The sequence below is a fragment of the Zootoca vivipara genome, chromosome 17 (genome assembly GCF_963506605.1).
Source record: "Zootoca vivipara chromosome 17, rZooViv1.1, whole genome shotgun sequence".
Taxonomy (NCBI): Eukaryota; Metazoa; Chordata; class Lepidosauria; order Squamata; family Lacertidae; genus Zootoca; species Zootoca vivipara.
In genome coordinates, this window is record NC_083292.1 from 19,077,823 (window position 1) to 19,097,214 (window position 19,392).

The 19,392-nt window shown below is 46.8% G+C and overlaps 1 protein-coding gene across 6 annotated transcripts in view; it reads left to right on the forward strand.

Annotated features, from left to right (window-relative positions):
- The window catches only part of NF2 (NF2, moesin-ezrin-radixin like (MERLIN) tumor suppressor), a 105,399-nt gene that overhangs the window by 64,847 nt on the left and 21,160 nt on the right, over positions 1 to 19,392 (forward strand). For 3 of the 6 annotated variants that reach the window (XM_060269675.1, XM_060269676.1, XM_060269674.1), the window contains 3 exons: positions 87 to 192; positions 8,369 to 8,499; positions 10,389 to 10,548. In XM_060269675.1, the coding sequence (XP_060125658.1) occupies positions 87 to 192; positions 8,369 to 8,499; positions 10,389 to 10,548 (397 nt within the window). Of the gene's footprint in view, positions 1 to 86; positions 193 to 8,368; positions 8,500 to 10,388; positions 10,549 to 13,958; positions 14,005 to 19,392 lie in introns of all 6 variants that reach the window. The other 3 variants (XM_035097615.2, XM_060269678.1, XM_060269677.1) reach the window with 3 other exon arrangements.

A 19,392-nucleotide genomic window follows, 5' to 3' on the forward strand; every position in this document is an offset into this window, starting at 1 on the left:
AAAGGCTAGGGTAGAGTGTTGGATTTGGCCCACCACTGCCTAGTTTAGGCCCTTGACCCCCTCTTTCGTATTTTGCTTGTGCGCAGGGCGAAGGAGGCCGATCAGCTCAAGCAGGACCTCCAGGAAGCTCGAGACTCTGAGCGAAGAGCCAAGCAGAAGCTATTGGAAATAACCAGCAAGTCGTCTTACACAGTAAGAAAACATTTTATATACATAGGGGCACCATTTTGACCCTGGTGACTCTGTGCTGCTTGCCCCTGGGCATCCTCTGAGATCTGCAACCCGAAGCCCAGCATTGCAATTATGCAAACTGAGCAGAGCTGTTCCTTTCCTTACTTTATATACAATTTTCTGCTTTTCTGCAGTGGCTCCCCTTTTGTGGCATGTTACTCCCAGGAAGGCTTGCTTGGCACCTTCATTACAAATTTTTAGGCGCCAGGCAAAAACTATCCTCTTCTCCCAGGCCTTTGGCTATTTAAACAATCTATGGCCTTTTACAGTCTCTGTGTGCAGCAGGAGGGGTTATTGTTTTGTTTGTTACCATGTTACGCATTTTTGTTTCTTTATATTGCAAACCACCCTGTGATCCTGGGATGGAGTGCAGTATAGACATCATCATCCTCATCACCACCACCGCCACACACCTGGTATTGCTTTTAGCAGAAACTGCTCAAAGCTTGTTGCTCCAGTTTTCTATGAGGTCTAGAAATTTTATTCCTTTTTAAAAATGAAAGGTGTGGTGATCAGGGGTTCCGCTTCAGTGTCTGGATTTCCATGTTACAAATCAAAAGCTATAAAATTCTTCCTTAAAAAAAAAAAAAGCTGGCAGAGGACGCTTTGGGGATTCTTCCTCATTGCCGGGGCTCCTACAAGACGACCTGCTGTGTGTTTGGTGATCATAATCAGCCAGTTTTCAACTCAGAGTAATTTGGGCATCTGTTCCCGGAGTTTTCAGCACATGGCCGGCTCCTTTAATCCCTTTGTCATCATCACCCTTGGCAGAAAAATAACAAGACCGCCAATTAAACTGGAAGGCCACAGACTTTTTTACGAGGCGCGGAACACGGGGCTTTTGTTAAACGCCCACATTTGTTATCCGACAGAACTTGCCGTTACGGAGCGGCGCTGAGCTTCCATGTTCTGCGGTTCTGGTGTCCCATTTATTCCGCTTTGTTCGTAGCAAGCACTGTGCCGGGGCTTGGATTCGATAGAGCAAAGAGTAGCGCAATGCAACAGAGAACACCCCAGTCCCAGAGGCTCTTAAGTTGGAGAGAGGGACACGGGCAACTTTAAGAATAAGATAAAAGTTAAAGGACTGCGCCCAAAGTAGCGCTGAGTAACGCATCCGCCCAGTGCAAGGGTTTCTGATTGCACAAAAGGCACCCCTTCCACAACCCCCTAAATATCTGATATGGGTTCCCCAAACCTCCAGAGCAGATTTGGGGCACGCAGGGGGTGGGACGTCCCATTGTGGAAGTGACCACGCTACACCTGGATCCGTAGAAAAGCCATGCGGAACTGTTACAAACCCAGGAAGCTGCAGTCAGACCATTGGTCTATCTAGCTCAGTATTGTCAACACTGACTGGCAGCAGATTGCCAGGATTTATGATGTAGCACAGGGGTCCCCAAACTAAGGCCCGGGGACTGGATGCGGCCCAGTCACCTTCTAAATCCGGCCCACGGACGGTCCGGAAATAAGCATGTTTTTACATGAGTAGAATGTGTCTTTTTATTTAAAAATGCATCTCTGGGTTATTTGTGGGGCATAGGAATTCATTCATTTTTTTAAAAAAAAATATAGTCCGGCCCCCCACAAGGTCTGAGGGATAGAGGGCTGGCCCCCTGCTGAAAAAGTTTGCTGACCCGTGATGTAGCACATCCCCACCTATTCCTGCATCCGTTGGGGATTGAACCCGGGGCTTTCTGCATGCAAAGCAGATGCTCTTCCCTCCTGAGCTATGGCCTTCACCACAGCACCCCCACCCCAGTAATCAGCATGTCTTGCACCCCCCCCCTCACTAGGATGGCCAAGTCTAGGGTGCGGGCGGATTCCTTACCTGGGAAGACTCCTGCTAGCAACCTGCTAATAGCAACACAGAAGGCAAATACATATTTATAATGCCATAGCAGAAGCGTGTGAAGCACTGCTTGATAGTGTCCATCACAATTGAGGGGATTCAAATGATGCATTCTCTCACATACACGCACAACCAGCATTTAATTTAGAGCTCTGGGAAGCTTCCAGCGCCCCCAGCGCTGAATGGTTCGCTCCTGTTACACAGAGAAGGGTGTTCAAGTTGTGTTCTGCGCTGTCACAAATAAACCCCATAAACAGGTTTCTTTTCCAGCAGTTTTACCCAGGCTCTCTCGACATCCCAATTTGTCTTCGATACCGCATCACCCTGAGTGAGTGTTTAAACAAGCAGAACAAAGGTGGCTTGGGTTTAATGCCCCCCCAGGCTGTCTGCTAACGTTCAGAACCTTTTAAGAGCACTGGCTGCAGTGCCGAAATGAGCCTGCCATTTCTAGCCAGAGGCCCCTTGAGTTGAAACACCAGTTGCTCGGGTGTTCTGTCAGAGACAATCTTCGGAACAAACACTCTCAGCCTGTCTGGCTTTCCCCTACAAGAGCCCCTGACTTTAAATGGGTCTGGTGCCAGCGATTGCGCTTGTGGCGATTGCAATTCAGGACAGACTAAGCACTTCTTCACTTCTTGAGTGCCCACTCAAGATACGGAAAGAAATATGAAAGGAGAGTGGCCTACGTACCGATTAATTTTAGGAGCAGATAGGGACAAACCAACTCTGAAAAAATATGATGAAATTAAAAGCCACCTAACAGACTGGTTGGGACCCAGGTGGCGCTGTGGGTTAAACCACTGAGCCTAGGGCTTGCTGATCAGAAGGTCGGCGGTTCGAATCCTTGTGACGGGGTGAGCTCCTGTTGCTTGGTCCCAGCTCCTGCCAACCTAGCAGTTCGAAAGCACGTCAAAATGCAAGTAGATAAATAGGAACCACTACAGCGGGAAGGTAAACGGCGTTTCCATGTGCTGCTCTGGTTCACCAGAAGCGGCTTTGTCATGCTGGCCACATGACCTGGAAGCTGTACGCCGGCTCCCTCGGCCAATAATGCGAGATGAGTGCGCAACCCCAGAGTTGGTCACGACTGGACCTAATGGACAGGGGCCCCTTTACCTTTACCTTAACAGACTGGTTACAATACTTCCAGTTAAATCAAAGACTGGCCATAGATACAAAAGAAGGAATTGCAAAAGAAACACCCAAATTCGAAAGAGAATTAATCTTTAATAAAGGAAAATATATTTCACAAATTTATGACTACCTTCTAGAGTGGGAAGTAAAAGAAGAACAAGTTAAAGCAGTTATGGTAAGATGGGCGCTGGATTTTGGATACAAGAAACTATTTAAATTTACCTTTAAAAAAAACCCAGAGATCTTCTTTCTAGGTATACTTCCATCAGAAATAATAATAATAATAATAATAATAATAATAATAATAATAATAATATCAATGTTCATGTATGCAATTACAGCAGCAAGAATTCTTGTGGCGATAAATTGGAAAAATGAAATATTACCAAAGATAACGGATTGGCAGATACTTATGATAGAATATCTACGGTACAACTAGCAAAATTGATGGGAAGAGTTAGAGGTGTCTCAAATCAGAAAATATGTGGAGAATGGAGACTATTTAAGGATTATTTAAGATTATATTGTACTAAATCTACCATATTAGCAGAACTTGAATGATACCTGTAAGTGATAAAAGGTAGCAAATACTTCTTTTTTGACTAGATGGAAATGATACAAAGAATATAAAACTGTGCGGGGGGGAAATAACGACAGTACATACAGTATAATGAGAAAGATTGGAAGTTTTATATCCAGAACTTTTATTTAAGTGTTCCTTAAGAAGATATTGTTGTTGTCTCCCCCCCTCCCCCCATTTCTGCTTTTGTACATAATTTCTTCTCTTTTTTCTTTTCTTCCATTTTTTTCCCTTTTCTTCTTCTTCGGTTTTCTCTTACTTTACCTTTTTCTCTTTTTTCTCATTATTGCTGAAATGATTTTTTATACGTTTTCACATGTATGTATTTTAAACCAATAAAGATTAATAATAATAATAATAAAAAGATACGAAAAGATACATCCCAGAAGATGTAGCAATGGCCAGCAACTTAGATGCCTTTAAAAGAGCATTAGACAAATTCGTGGAGGATAGGGCTATTGATGGCTACAAGCATCACTTGTGTTGCTTCTGAATAGCAGTTGCTGGAAACCACGGGAGGAAGGGGTTCTCTTGTGCCTGGGTCCAGATTGTGGGCTCCCCCTAAGCAACCTGGTTGCCCACTGTGGGAACCGAACGCTGGACTAGATAGGCCACTGGCCTGATCCAGTCTGGCATGGGGAACATAGGAAGCTTTCTTTAGACCAAGTCAGACTTAATCGCTCCATCTAGCTTAGTAGATGGCACCAGCTCTTCAGAGTTTCAGCAGCTAACATTCCCGTACCTACCTGGAGATGCTGGGGATTGAATTTGGGACCTTCTGCATGCAGAGCAGATGCTGTACCACTGAGCTATGGCCCAATCCCCCCCAAAGGCGGAAGGGGCTGAATGAGGAGGATGAACCAGGAAGATGGATGGAGATGCAAGGATTGCAATAAGTTCAAAGCAGGACTGATCTCTGAAAGACTGGCTTATGATGACAGAAGCAACAGCATTTGTCACAATCACCTGACCCCTCTTAAAGATTCATTGTTTCTCTCCGTAATCTTCACAACAACCCTGTAGTGCAGACTTCGCCAACCTGGTGCCCTCCAGATGTTTTGGGCTACCGGTGCTGGCTGGGGCTGATGGGAATTGTCATTCAAAACGCAGGGAGTTCCAAAGTGTTGGTGGGACCACACTAAAACGTTGGTTTCTTTCCAGTGCTGTCACATATGTAGTAAGGTTTGCAGTGCACTCTGAACCTTTGAAATGCTGTATGCAGTTGCTAAGCCTTATGTTGTTTTGAATTGGGAGCGTGTGTTGAGTGAGAGAGGGAGAAGGACTATTTTACCTGGGGTCGTCAGGCCCTAAAGTTCATTCATTGCGAAGGTGAGATGCAAAACATTCTGGTGTTCAAAGCATCCTGGTTTGGGAGGACTGTCAGTCGCACGATGAGCATCAGGCCAGTTTGTCCTTGACTAAACTCTGCAAAACAAAACAAGGCTTCCTTATCATGCATGCACCCCAGGTTTTCATTGGGAGCTAATCAGCAGGCATTGCGAGTATATTTTTGCCCCGGGAACCGAAGTATAATTAAGAGGAAGATTGTAAGACAGCGGCAGTTTGAGCTCCACCCCTCCAGCTGCATCAATCCCAGAAATGTTTCATAAGAGAAGCACTTCTCCTTTTTGAAAAATACAGCCCACTGCTATCTCTCCCGAGGATCTCTTAAAGGGGCCTGACACAGTCCTCTTTCTCTCGTGGCCCGTGGGGATGCTTAGAATGCCGACTTATTTGCTCTGAAAGGCAATGATTCTCACAGGCGGTGAACAAGAATATTTCAGAATCATTGCAGTTCGGGTGCTGTTCCTCTCATTGTCCCTTGCTCTCCCCAGGGTTGTCTTGTTGTGCATTTGCAGTAGAGAGGCATGCAAAAACTAGCAGGAGAGCAATGAGCAGGCAAGATGCTTACTGAGGGGTAGCTGTGTTGGTTCAAGCTAGCATACCTACCATGGAGTAAAGTTACTTATTACAGGGTGAGACTGCCTGCTGCTTGAAACTGGAGCATTGGAAGACATATCAGTGGGTAAATCCCTAACACTTTAGTTCAAGAGGGAGACACAAAGAAGAGCATGTTGCAGTAATCCAGGCATCCCCAAACTTTGGCCCTCCAGATGTTTTGGACTACAATTCCCATCTTCCCCGACCACTGGTCCTGCTAGCCAGGAATCATGGGAGTTGTAGGCCAAAACATCTGGAGGGCCGCAGTTTGGGGATGCTTGCAGTAATCTAACCTAGAGGTTACCAGAGCAAAGATGCCAGAAGTTTTTATTTTAGATGTGCGAGAAGTCACCCAGAGTGGCTGGGGAAACCCAGCCAGATGGACGGGGTATAAATAACAAAGTTATTATTATTATTATTATGTTAGGTTATCCCTGTCCAGATAGGGGTGCAGCTGGGCCACGAGCCAAAGCTGATGGAAGGCTCTCCATGTCGCCGAGACCACTGGAGTCTCAAGCAACAGCAGTGGATCCACAAGTACCCCCAAGCTACATACCTACTCCTTCAGAGATGGTGTGACTCCATCAAGAGAGGGGCACCTGCCATCCATCTGGTCTAGGGAACCATCTGTACCTCAGATGCAGAGTCCCTGGTTTAATCTCCAGGAATATCCCCTGTCTGAATCCTGGATTGAGCTTCAACTTCTTGGCTCTCATCCAGTCCATTACTGAGGCAAGACATCGGTCCAGCACATCTTCTGCTACACCTGCAGATGTAAAGGAATAGCAAAGCTATGTGCCATCAGCATATTGCTGACCCCCCCCCCTCAGTGGTTTCATGTAGATGTTAAGCAGCATAGCGGGTAAAATTGAACCCTGAGCAACCCCACGTTGAAGGCTCCATGGGGACGGACAACACTCTCCAGGCATCACCCTCTGGAAACGAGACCTTCAGCCACCGCAAAGCAGGTGTTTCCCACAGGCATCTGGTTGGCCACTGTGGGAACAGGATGTGGGACTAGATGGGTGATTTGACTACTCCAACAGGCTCTTTTTATGTTCTTAGGTTCTGCCAATCTTTACCGACTTAGAGGATCTGTAGGGAAGTAGGTGGCCTTTTATATATTTAGTGCCTCCGTCATTAGGACACAGTAGCACACAGACTCACAACCGGGAAAAGCAAGGGAAGGTTAATAACTGGATGGAAGGTACTTCCCATTGCTGCAACAGGCTTCAGTGGCTTTTGTACACATTGTTCTTCTTCTCCGGAATCCACATTTCAGCCAGGACCTGTGGTCTAAACAGTTGTGCTTGACGTTGATCTCTTGAGGCTTTTCAAGTGAGTTGTAAAATCAATTCAGCCTGAAGCCCTTCTTCTTGGCATCAGCTGTCCGGAAGAGTTATGGCTATCAGCTCCACTGCTCTGACCAATTTGTAGTGCGGGTTTCTATCACACATCCCCCGCACTGAATAAATGTCAGATTCACAGGCTTGTGTCATTGAGAGGCACAAAAGGCCTACCTGGCCATGCCACGAGGCAGGATCATCTATCCGCCACTCATCTCCCACTCCCAGCTGCCCACACAACCCCAAGACACAATGCGCTTTGCAGAAGACATTGCAGAGCAAAATTGCTCCACGGGGATTCAGAGGCGAGCCAATCCACAAGGCAAATAAAACCACCCCATCGCTAGCCCAGCCCCAGACATAGCAGTCAGAATCAGAGAGCAACCAGACTCGTGCTACAGGAATTGTGATCTGTTGAAAAAAACCTGCTGGAGTAAAGCCACGTCCAGCAACCTGTGAAAAATAACAGAGGGGTTAAGTGTGTTTCCTGCAGTGAGACCAACTGTACTCTCTTACTGGCATTAAATTAGATGCAAGAACACAGCTGGTTATTGATGGGGCCAGGATTTCCATAAAGCGTCCAGGCACCTGCTGCTAGGTATGTCTTGTTATCCAGGTGCCTCTTTGTTCTCACCTGTCCTGCTAAGAAACATTATGGGCAGGCAACTACTGTTGACCTCAACCTGGGCCTCCTTGTTTTAATTGCTGTGCTGATTTAATGGGGTTGTTGCATTGCATGTTTTAGTTAGGGATGTTTATATATGTTAATGTTATAACAGGATTGTTTCATTTTCTGTTTTGATTCTGGATGCTTTTATCTTTTAATATTGGCATAGTTGGTTTTTATACTTGTAGCCTGCTTAGTTGCCTAAGTTATATTTAGATATTACCCTATTAAAGTATATCCGTATCCCCGTATCCTATAATGGCTCCTAGCCACAATGGCTATGCTCTGTCTGCATGGCCAGAGGCAGCAATGCTTCTGAATGCCAGTTGTTGGAAACCACAAGAGGGGGAGAGTGTTCTTGTGCTCAGATCCTGCTTCTGGTCTTCCCTTTGGAGCATCTGGTTGGGCACTGTGAGAACATGTGGCTGGACTAAATGGGCCTTTGGCCCTGATCCAGCAAGCTTCTTCTGATGCTCTTCTAATTCAGGATAGAGGACAGCATTACAACATGAAATACCATCAAAATTAAAATGCAAATCTCGGCATCAAGCGGCTTATACATTTTTGACTGAAAATAATAGCAACCTGCAGTGGGTGATTAAGCTCTGCTTTGCCTTTAGCAGCCGATGAACTCAAGCTCAACGGCGCTCCCTGCTGACATGCCAACCTTCAACCTCATCAGCGAAAGCCTCTCCTTTGACTTCAAGGATACTGACATGAAGAGGTTGTCCATGGAGATAGAGAAAGAGAAGTGCGTTGTTCTCCTTCTTGGCTGTGGTAACTTATTGTCTCGTGGCGCTGCATGGACACAATGCAGTTTCCACCCACCCTTCTTTCTTTCAATGTGACATTTAAAGATCATATCAGACCATGCTTCCATCTAGCTCAATATTGTCTACAGCATGATGTGGGGCCTTTGGACCAATTGTGGCCCACCAGGAGGGTTCACGTTGGCCCACGAGGCCATTTCCCCCAAACCATGCCCACCTGTCCACCAGCTGATGTCACTGGAAGATGTCAGCTGTTGGGGGCTGGATTCAATCCTGCTGTGTACTGCTTCATCAGCTTGGACCCCACTGGGAATGTGCAACCAGCAGGATTTAACCCTCCATTCGTCAGCTGGTGGGTGCAGGGTTCAGTCCTTCTGGGTGCTGTTCCGCTAGTGCATACCCAGCAGCAAACGTGCTGGTGAAGCAGACCCCTCCTCTCACCGTCAACTTGTACCATCGGGTGGGACTGCCCATTTCTCAGTCACTTGATGTCATCATGATGTCAGGTGATTGACAGTCGGTTGGCCCCATCTACCCGCCAAAGTTGTCCAATGGGGGTGGGGGGATAGTGATCTGACTTGCTGGGCCAGAAAGGTTCCTCATCCCTAATCTACACAAACTCTCTAGGGCAGAGATGGCAAACCTCAGCCTGGGGGGTGGGGGGGTGGGAATGTGGCTGTCTGATTGGCCCTCGAAATTCTCTCCAGTCTCCTAAGCTTTCTCAACGTGGGCACTGCAACTATCTCAGATTTTCCCCGTGTCCCACTACCAAGGAAGGGTAATGTTCCGATCTAGTGGAGATTTTCAGTTCCCGGTTCAGGACCATGGACAGCGACCCGTCGATCGATACCAAACATCCAAGTTGTCTCAGCAAAGGTCTGGAGCTGAGTTTTATAACAGTGTTTCAGTTATCTGGAAGCCCTGCCACTGTGTCCTGGTCAGTTAACTGGCCAGCAGTGCTTTCTTCTGCCCCCTTTGTTTTCTTCCAAGCAGTGGGGTTTCAACGTGTGGGAAATCTCACATTAGAATCATAGCATTGTAGAGCTGGAAGGCACCATGAGGGTCATCTGGCCCAACCACCTTCAATGCAGGGATCTTTTATCCAATGTGGGACTTGAACCCATTGCCTGAGATTAAGAGTCTCGTGCTCTACTGACTGGACTATCCCAGCACCATGGGACTCTCTTGATCCCCTGAGGGGTCTCTGGACCACCCATCAGAGTCTGGCGACAGTGGTGTTTGCTTGAGGTTCTGGGGAGGGGGTGCAGGGCGGACCTAAGCATGGGTCCGTCTCCTCCCTGGAGCTGCAATTCCCAGAGTACTCTGCCTCTGACAAATCTTGCTCTGAGGCCGTGACAACTTTGCGGGTTGCTCACCCTTCATCATATTACCCAAAGACAGCTGAGCGGTGTCATATTGCAGTCATGTATGCACACCTCTGTCTTCTCTGGAGTAGAAAAGGTAGTTCCGTGGCTCAGGATTTAGCTGTGATTCCTGCATTCCAGGGGGTTGGACTAGCCGGGTCCCTTCCAATTCTATGGTTCTGAGATTTGCAACTTCTGAATTGCATATCTGACTATAGTGCCTGTGGCTGGTCTGCTGGTCCAGATGACATTCAGTCACCTGTTCCAGACCTGCAGCTTTGTGAGGATGGGTGGGAAAGGAAAAACAAAACAACAACAACCCACCTCTGCTTTAGTGAAGCTTTTTTTGGGTGCATTTCAAAGCAATGTCATCGATTTCATCCTCCAGGCAGCGCTTCAGGGATAATGAAATGAGAAGCCTATCTATTTTAGCTGCGTCTGCAAAAATTGTTTGGTTTCGCAGCTAATGGCAGGCACTCTGTGTGTCTCTGTGTGTCATTGCTCAGGGTGGAGTACATGGAGAAAAGCAAGCACCTCCAGGAGCAGCTGAACGAGCTGAAGACTGAGATCGAGGCTCTGAAGCTGAAGGAGAGGGAGACGGCGATGGACATCTTGCACAGCGAGAACAACGAGCGGGGTAGCAGCAAGCACAATACCATCAAGAAGGTATAGTAGGTCACGCCACTGCGTGAAAATGCAGCCAAGCTCAATTCAGGACATGTCGCGCAGGGAGGGAGAGAGAGAGAGAGAGAGAGAGAGAGAGAGAGAGAGAGAGACCTTGTGCTGTGTTTTGGAAAGTGTCTTTATTTAATTCACTTATTTTTATTTCATAAAATTAAATATACAACAGCCACCTCAAAGCTGTATGCAAAAAGAACAAAACATTGACATTGTCAGTAAAAAAAACAGTTAAAAATGGCTATTGAAAACACTGAAAAACAATAATAGCTGAAATCGACGCTAAGCTAAAAAGCAGATGAAAATGCACTTCAAGATTCTACGTTAGCCTTTGCCTTAAATCAAAATGCTTCCAGCAGGTGTCAAAAAGGGCACCGTGAAGCTGCCTGATCTCAATAGGCAGGGAGTTCCGAAGTGTCTGTGCTGCCACGTTAAAATGCTCAGTGGCTTACAAACGTGGAACCAGTATTGCATGGCGGCTGTAAAAGTGCCGCTTGTGTTTAGTAATTTCCAGTGCTTTTTTCGGGGGGGGGGGGCAGGGATACGCATACCCCTAAACATTTTGCGAATCTAAGTTTGGCCTCATTGAGGGGCAGTATTTCAATATGAGTAGGAGAATGAGAGTACCCCTAAACTTTTTTTTAAAAAAAGAAAAAAAGAACTGGTAATTTCCTTAGAGACCCTGAGAAGACCGGGGGAACCTTTGGCCTTCCAGGTGTTTCTGGAACTCCCAGCGAGTGTTTCTCAGCCACCTAATGCTTGCTGGTGGTGGTGGTGGGAAGGAATGTTTCCCCATTCCACCAGAAATTTAATAATAAAGGAGACAGGTGCACCTGACTAGAGGGGGCATTCCATAACCGGGGAGCCACCACCGAAAAGGTACTGCCACTGGTCAGCGTCCAACCCCTATTGCAGCAGCACCAAGACACAGTGTCCAATAGCAAAAAAATAACAGAGGAGCTTTACAGTTTCACCTTGTTCCTAGAAACTGCCTGCCCCACCAATGTCGCTCACAGTCCCTCTCCTGCAGCAGGTTCTTATAGGGCTTCCAAGAGCAGGGGGGCAGAGGAAAGTGCACAGTATGTGGCTGGAGATCTCCTTCATTTTATAACACGTAGAGCTGCGGCAGGGAAAGAGTCTTGGAGTGAGAGAGGGGAAAGGCAATACATTTCACAAGGGCCATGTTGGATTCCCCCACAGAGGCCCACATGGTCCACCTCTGTGACCGGCCAGTTGCATAAAACCAGGATCTTTTTTCTGCCGTTGCAGCCCAGCAGCTGGTATTCAGCAGCATACTGCTCCTGGATGGGGAGGTTCTACATAGGCATGATTTCAGAGCCTCATTTCCCATTTTTCTGCTCTCAGCCTCCCCCCCCCAAGTTAAAAAATTCAGTTGACTGTTGAATGTCTATGCTTCCCTTTGTGTGCCTTGTTCAGTTATAAGAGGAATAATTGCCTCAGCTCTCTGCCAGGTTGACCTGCTGTTTCGAAATCATTCTTCTCCCATCGTTACGGGATTCAGCAATGTTGAAATATTTGCTGAGCGGAGGGAAATCTTTGGATTGCCTTAAATATCTCTTAGGAATCCCAGGAGACTTTGTCAGCAAGGAATCTCCCCTTTAAGCCAAAGATAACAAGCCTTCTATTAAAAAACCCCCCGGCAGATGGAGGAAGGATCATTGTAGACAAGAAACCTGAGCTGTGGGGCTCGAGTTGCTTCATCTCATCTCATCTCATCTCTGCTTTGTTTTATTTTGATTTATTTCCTACTCTGATTTTGTTACTTTATTTATTCATTTGTTTCATTTCTGTCCCACCTTTCCCCCCCCCCTCTTTCCCCTCTAAGGAGCTCAAGGCAGCAGACATGGTTCTCCCCTTCCTCCTTTAATCCCCACAACAACCCTGTGAGGTAGGTTAGGCTGAGAGAGGCAGAGACTGGCCCCCAAGGTCACTCAGCAAGCCTCATGGCTGAGCGGGGGATTCGAACCCTGGTCTCTCCCAGCTCCTAGCCTGCCACTCTTAACCACGGCACCATATTGGCTCATGACAGTACCGTCAACATATTTCGAACCAGGACCCACCTTTTAACCTCAAACCAGGACATGGGACCCATTTCTGTTTTCTTTTTCTTTTTAACTCTATATGTCCAGATGCAAAGGAGGCTCTTGTATCATTAATATGTAGAAAATATGATTTTAGGAAGGGCAGCTTGTCGTGTCGGGATGGACTGAAGTGGGGCGGGCGGGGAGGGGCATAAATGCACCCCTGGCCTCCGTTCTGTGGCATTACTGCTGCTTCCCAGGAGCGGGAGAGGGAGGGTCAAGGTGCCAGGGTGACTGCCATTATCCTTCTCACCAACAAAACCAGTCTGAGGCTTCTTCCAGTGCCTATTGAAATCATACTCTGCACCTTTTTTTCCTTGCTGCCTGCAAGGGATAGCTTCAGAACAGGTCTTGTGCTGAGCTACATTGCAATTTAAATAGACAGAAAGAAAGATCAATAGATAGATAGATAGATAGATAGATAGATAGATAGATAGATAGATAGATAGATAGATAGATAGATAGAGGTTGATGCCCACTGCTGCAACAGGTGAACACTCTCCTGGCCCATAGTTATTTCTTTCATTAAAATGTATATACCGCTTAATTGCAAAAAAAACAACAGCAACCCCAAGCAAACCCTCAAAGCGGTTTACAAAGAATAAAAGAGTGACATTTTCAGCTAAAACAACTATTCAAAGCAGTCAAAAGACAAAATCAGCAGTAAACTAAAAACAGATTAAAACATAATCTAATTTCTAATTTATTATTTTTACCCCACCCATCTGGCTGGGTTTCCCCAGCCACTCTGGGTGGCTTCCAACAGAGAAATAAAATAAAATAATCTATTAAACATTGAAAGCCTCCCTAAACAGGGCTGCCTTCAGATGTCTTCTAAAAATCTGGTAGCTGTTTTTCTCTTTGACATCTGATGGGTAGGCTTGTCTAAACAAAAATGTTTTTAGCAGGTGCTGCAAAGAGTACAGTGAAGGTTCTTTCCTGATGTCAAGAGGCAGGGAGTTCCAGAGGGTTTAAGTGCTGCTGTGCTAAAAGTATCCAACTGCCGGGCTTGGCCTGTAGCATTTTGGTGCAGGGGGAGGGACATCCGCTTGCCCTCCAATGAAAATGGAATACAATCCTCACCCAGGATGTTTTCCTGTGCGAGTCCTGTTGAAATGAGACTTTGAGTGGGCCTTGGGCAAGAGAGTTTCCCGGAGGAGATAGTGCCCTGTGAGCTATAGAACCACCAACCCAATTTTCACACTTTGAGGAAGACGCAACCTGGGGACGTTGACACTCCCGATTTCACAGAGGACCTCTTTTTGTGTGTGTTTGTTTCTCATTTTGCCGGTTTAGCCTCAAGCCCAGGGCAGAAGACCTATCTGCATTTGAGACCTTCCAAGTAGGTTATTCCAAGATTTCTTTGCGTGCGGTGATGGGATGGCCACCTGTCTCTTACTAACCCCTGCATGAGCTTGCTTGTGGAAAATCCGCTGACTTTCACCACGCGCGGCAGCGCGGTTGGAGCTTGTCACCCCGTGGCAGGGTCCTTGCGAGGGTGAGATCTGGCAAAAACGGGTCAGGAGCCTTATAGTATCCTTCCTCCCGGAGGGTGTGATGCTGGAGGGGACCTCTCCTTTTTGGGCATGTCCCCCTGCTTTCGGTGCAATTCCACCAGTCTGACACAATTAACACATTGACAAGTCTTTACACAAGGGGTTGTTTTATTGGGAAGGAAGGCAGCGAGCAATTTTTTTAAATATTGCTCCACCACAGGCTTTGCCAGCCTGGAGCCCTCCAGATCTTTCAGACCGCAACTCCCATCAGCCTCTAGTCACCATGGGTATATGGTGCTAAAGGCGCACGGTCATGCTGGCAGGGGCTGATGGGAGTTGTAGTCCAAAAAGTCTGAAGGGCGGCGGGTTGGCAAAGGCTTATCCTGCAACCTGCGCTTCTTCACTGAGCCCAACAGATAAATAATACCACATTAGGAAGTTTATTCACTTAGCGTACATCCGAATCACAGCTGTGCATCTTTCTCCCGCCACCACACAGGTAACAGCAGATGTTAACGGTTGCTACTTCATTTCTGGGCCCAGTTAAAGGTGCTCACATTTAAATCCCTAAACAACTTAGTCCCCAAATTTGAAAAGACTGCCTCTTTCCCTACAGACTCTCTCGGGTATTAAAATTGCCAGAGGGGCCCCTCTTGGTAGTTCCTCTGCCCCCAGAAGTTCAGTGGACGGGTGAATCAGGAGAGGGCCTTCTCTGTGGTGGCTCCTAAGCTGTGGAATTCTCTTGCCACAGAAGCAACCCTGGCACCTTCATTATGTGTAGGCTACAAACATCCCTCTTTACCCTGACCTTTGACGCTTGAGATGTATCTTTTTAGGACCCACCCTTTACCCATGGCTGTTAACATGCTTTAAACTGTTTTTCATACTGTATTTCTAAATTGCTTTAACCTGTCCTGGGACGTTATGGTGGAGGGTGGTGGTAATGAGAAATCGTAGAATTATAGAGTCGGAAGGGACCACAAGGCTCATCTAGTCCAGCCCCCTGCAGTGCAGGAATCTTTTTGCCCAACGTGGGCAAAAGCTCGACCTTTCCCAATTCTTTCCCTCCTCTTCAAAAAGCGATGGCAAAGGAGCATTTGCACAAAAACAGGAGTGATGCCTCCTCATTTCAGGCTGCATGTGTGATGGGGAAGGGAGGGGCAGATACCTCTCCCTCTGCCCCACGAAGAGAATCACCACCCTGCAGGTAAAGTCATCTCCTGCCCACTCCCCTCATTAATCACCCCCTCCCTTGGCAGCCGATTGATTCCCCCTCCTCCTTTTTTAACTTCTGAGAAATAAATCTTCTGAAACCTTTTTTTTTTTTTGAAGCTGCTGCTTTTGCTCTCTCCCGTTACAGTCGAGCACTTCAAAGCTGCTCCGTGGTCTTTGGAAGCCTTCGCTCAAGCTTCCTCATTGGCTGGTGCTCTGGCACCTCTGCTTCGTAGCCCAGCGGTTTGCTCTGCAGAATAGTTCACATCTTGACAAAGGGCAGGAATGCCACCCAGGCTGTTCCTGCGGGACGATCCTTAATTGGAACGGCTTGTCATCGTTGGCACCTTTCAAGATGGGCCGTAGTGTGTGTGTGTGTGTGTGTGTGTGTGTGTGTGTGTGTGTGTGTGTGAAAGCGGGCTTTCAGAGCCTGCCAACTGGCCACACTAGCGTTACATAAGGACATCTGGAGAGCCTGCCAGTGGCCCATCTCGCCCCGGCATCCTGTTCTCACAGTGCCTGTTGGAAACCTGCAAGCGGGATCTGACCACAAGAGCAGTGTCCCTGCCCTGTGGTTGCCGCCAACTGGTAGAATCATAGAGATGGAAGGGATCCCCAAGGCTCATCTAGTCCAACCCCTTGCAACGCAGGAATATTTTGTCCAACATGCGACTTGAATCCATGACTCTAAGATTAAGAGTGTCATGCTCTACGGACTGAGTGGTTGCTACCTCCAGCGGTGGAGGCACAGCAGTTGTGAGCATAGCAATTGTGGCTAGTAGTCGCCGATAGCCTTTTCCTACATGCAGTTGTCTCATCCTCTTTTAAGGTCACCCAAGGGTGGTGGTCATTACTGCCTCCTGTGGGAGCAGGTTCCCCAGATTAACCAGTATATGCTGCGTGAAGAATTCCTTTCTTTTCTCTGTCCCGGATCTTCCAACCTCCAGCTTCTTTGGACACCCACCAGTCCTCAAGTTACAAGACAGGGATAAAAACTTCCCCCTGTCCACTTCCTAAATTGAATCCTGAAAGGGAAGAGCAGAAAGAATGATAATATTGTTCCCCCATGCCATCTCTTCCCCGGAGCTCTTATTTTTGGTCCTGGTAGGTCCAAAGGTGGCTTTGTAGCTAGCATCTTTCCTTTGGTGGCTTTCCAAAGGTGGCTTTGTAGCTAGCATCTTTCCTTTGTAGCTAGCCAAGTATTTCCCTGGGGCAACGCAGCGGGGAGGTTTCATGCTGTTTTTGTGCCCCAAGGAAGCAGGAGAGCCATCAGTGAACAAAAAGGATGAATGGTTGCTGTGATGACACCTGTTTTAACTGGCCTGTTGCTCCATTGCATCTTGTTTTTAGCACATGCAAAATCTTAGATGAGCATTTTTTTGGGGGGGGGTTCTTTCATGCTCTTCAAACATAAAAGTTATTGAGGCCAACATGAGGCTACTTTGGCAATCTAGAACCTCTGGCTAGCATGTCCTCAGTGGGGCAAATGGTGGCGTCAAACCCTTTGGAGTCTGCCTTGACTTTGGCTAAACTTCTGCCTTCTGTTAGATCTCAGGTTGTCTTTTTCTCACTGCCTGACTACCTAAACTACCCCACTCTCCTCGAGTACCTCCCCGCTCTGCTTTGCTCTGTCACTTTGCCTGTGAAACTCACTTTCCACTCAAGGCCCAGGCTGCAGAGTTTGATTTCCCAACAGTGCCACACCAAGCCACATGCAGAATGGCGCTCAAAAAGGCTTGAGACATGCAGCGGCACCGTCGTGTGAGCGGCTGTCGCAGCTGATCCATTTCACACAGCTACACTGTTGCATGTCACATTGAACTCAGTAATATGAAGTGCTGCCACGTGGAAGATGGAGCGAGCTTGTTTTTCTGCTGCTCCAGAGGTAGGACCTGAACCAATGGGAAATCCCAACTAAACAGTGGGAGGAACTTTCTGATGGTAAGAGCTGTTCAACAGTGGAACAGACTACCTTGGAAGGTATTGAACTCTCATTGCTGGAGGTTTTTAAACAGAGGTTAGATGGCTATTTGTCATGGACTCTTCAGCTGTGGTTCCTGCATTTCAAGGGGGTTGGACTAGATGACACTTGGGACCCTTCCAACTCTATGATTCTATGAAATGGCTCTCTCAGATCAAGTATCTGCTTGTGAAACTATTTGGTGAGTCTTCTCCCTTAAATATTTGTGGATTTCTTGGGACTGTTTCTCCAGTTTTCATCTGGTTGTGATCCTTCACTGGAGGTTTTTAAACAGAGGTTGGATGGCTATTTGTCATGGAATCTTCAGCTGTGATTCCTAGTTTGCAGAGGGTTGGACTAGAAGAATCTTTGAAGCCATTTATACTTTGGGAGCTATTTCTTTATCTTTATCTGCTGGTGACTGAAGGGACCAGCAGTCCTTTTTCCAAAGAGTACCCCGATCTCTGAATCTTACCACTGAGAGACTGGGCAAGCAATCTGAATTGTGAGTACCATCGGAGGCATTGCTTGCTTCCGTGTAGGGTTATAATATTTATGGATTTAGGGCGTTCCTTTTAAAAAATGCACGTTAGGACTTTCTGACTTCTGCAAAAAAAATCCCAAAGGAAATGCCATTCATCTCGGATGCTCCTGTGAATTAGTCATGGGTGAGGCTGGGTGCACTTGTGCTGAAAGCCTCCAAATTCTGTAACCTGTGCAATTATTCTGCACTTCCTCCAATTTCTGTGTGTTACGGAGCTACAGAACATTAGGAAGCTTCAGCTCACAACTCCCAGAAATCTTATTCCACAATCTTTTCTGGCTTCCACAGTTTCGCCAGGCATTGCCTCTGCTCTCTCAAACAAATCCTCAGAAGTAGAAATTTGCTTTGTAAAACTGAGAATCCCAGAAGCTGAATTTTGTATACATCTTGCTGCATCCTGGGCTTTCCCCCCTTCACTTGTGTTGAATCATGGCATTCCCTCTTCCCGATGGCAGAGTTGTGACCTGAAACTTGTTCTGATTTTGACACAACCTACATTGTGGTCACAGCTCACACTTCCACTTCCCCATCGGCGAGCTGGGAGTAATGGGTCCATTCGAGCCATTTTTTATTCTTCGATATTTACTGTTTTCCAGTCCCAATAGCCTGGATTTCCACTTCCCGCTATTGTTGAAAATTATTGCGTGTTGCTGCAGCATTTTAAATCTCACTCTGATTTGTATCTTTCTTTCTTTCTGTATGTTGCTTGTGATTGAGCAGCATTAGCCAAGGACCTGATATTTCAAATTCTGTATATGTTCTCAGAAGGAAAGTCTGCAAAGCTGGAAGCTCTCCTTTGAGGAGAGATGTGAGTCACTTTTCTTGGTCATCATAATTTTCTGGCCTTCTCCTTGATGCTTGAATCTTTATAAGAACACTCTGGACTTTAGCTCTTGACTAGAATTAAGCACTATACTTTGTATGTTCTCTGTTCATTGAGACAGCAAACAAACCTCCTCTTGTGCTAATCTTGCTAGGAAAAACAAATCCAGAAAATGAGCCAAGAAGAACTTGATCTTACACTTTTCAATCTTCTGAGTAAACGTCTTACCTTGGAAGTCGAACAGAATCCGTTCCGGAAGTCCATTAGACTTCCATAGCATTTGAAAAGCAAAGTGCAGCTTCTGATTGGCTGCAGGAAGCTCCTGCAGCCAATCGGAAGCTGCAGAAGCCCCGCTGGACGTTCAGCTTCCAAAAGAACGTTCGAAAACCGGAACAGTCACTTCCAGGTTTCAATCATTCGGAAGCCAAAACATTCAAGAACTAGGCTGTTCGAAAACCAAGGTATGACTTATGGGACACATTATAGAGTTGCATAGGAACATAGGAAGCTGCCTTTTCTGAAATCAGACCATTCATTCATCTAGCTCAGTATTGTCCACACAGACTGGCAGTGGTTCTCCAGGATTTCAGGTAGGGAATCTCTCCCAGCCCTACCTGGAGATGCTGGGTTGTTCTGCATGCAAGGCAGATGCTCTTCCACTGAGCTACGGCCCTTTCTCGAAGGAGAAATAGACA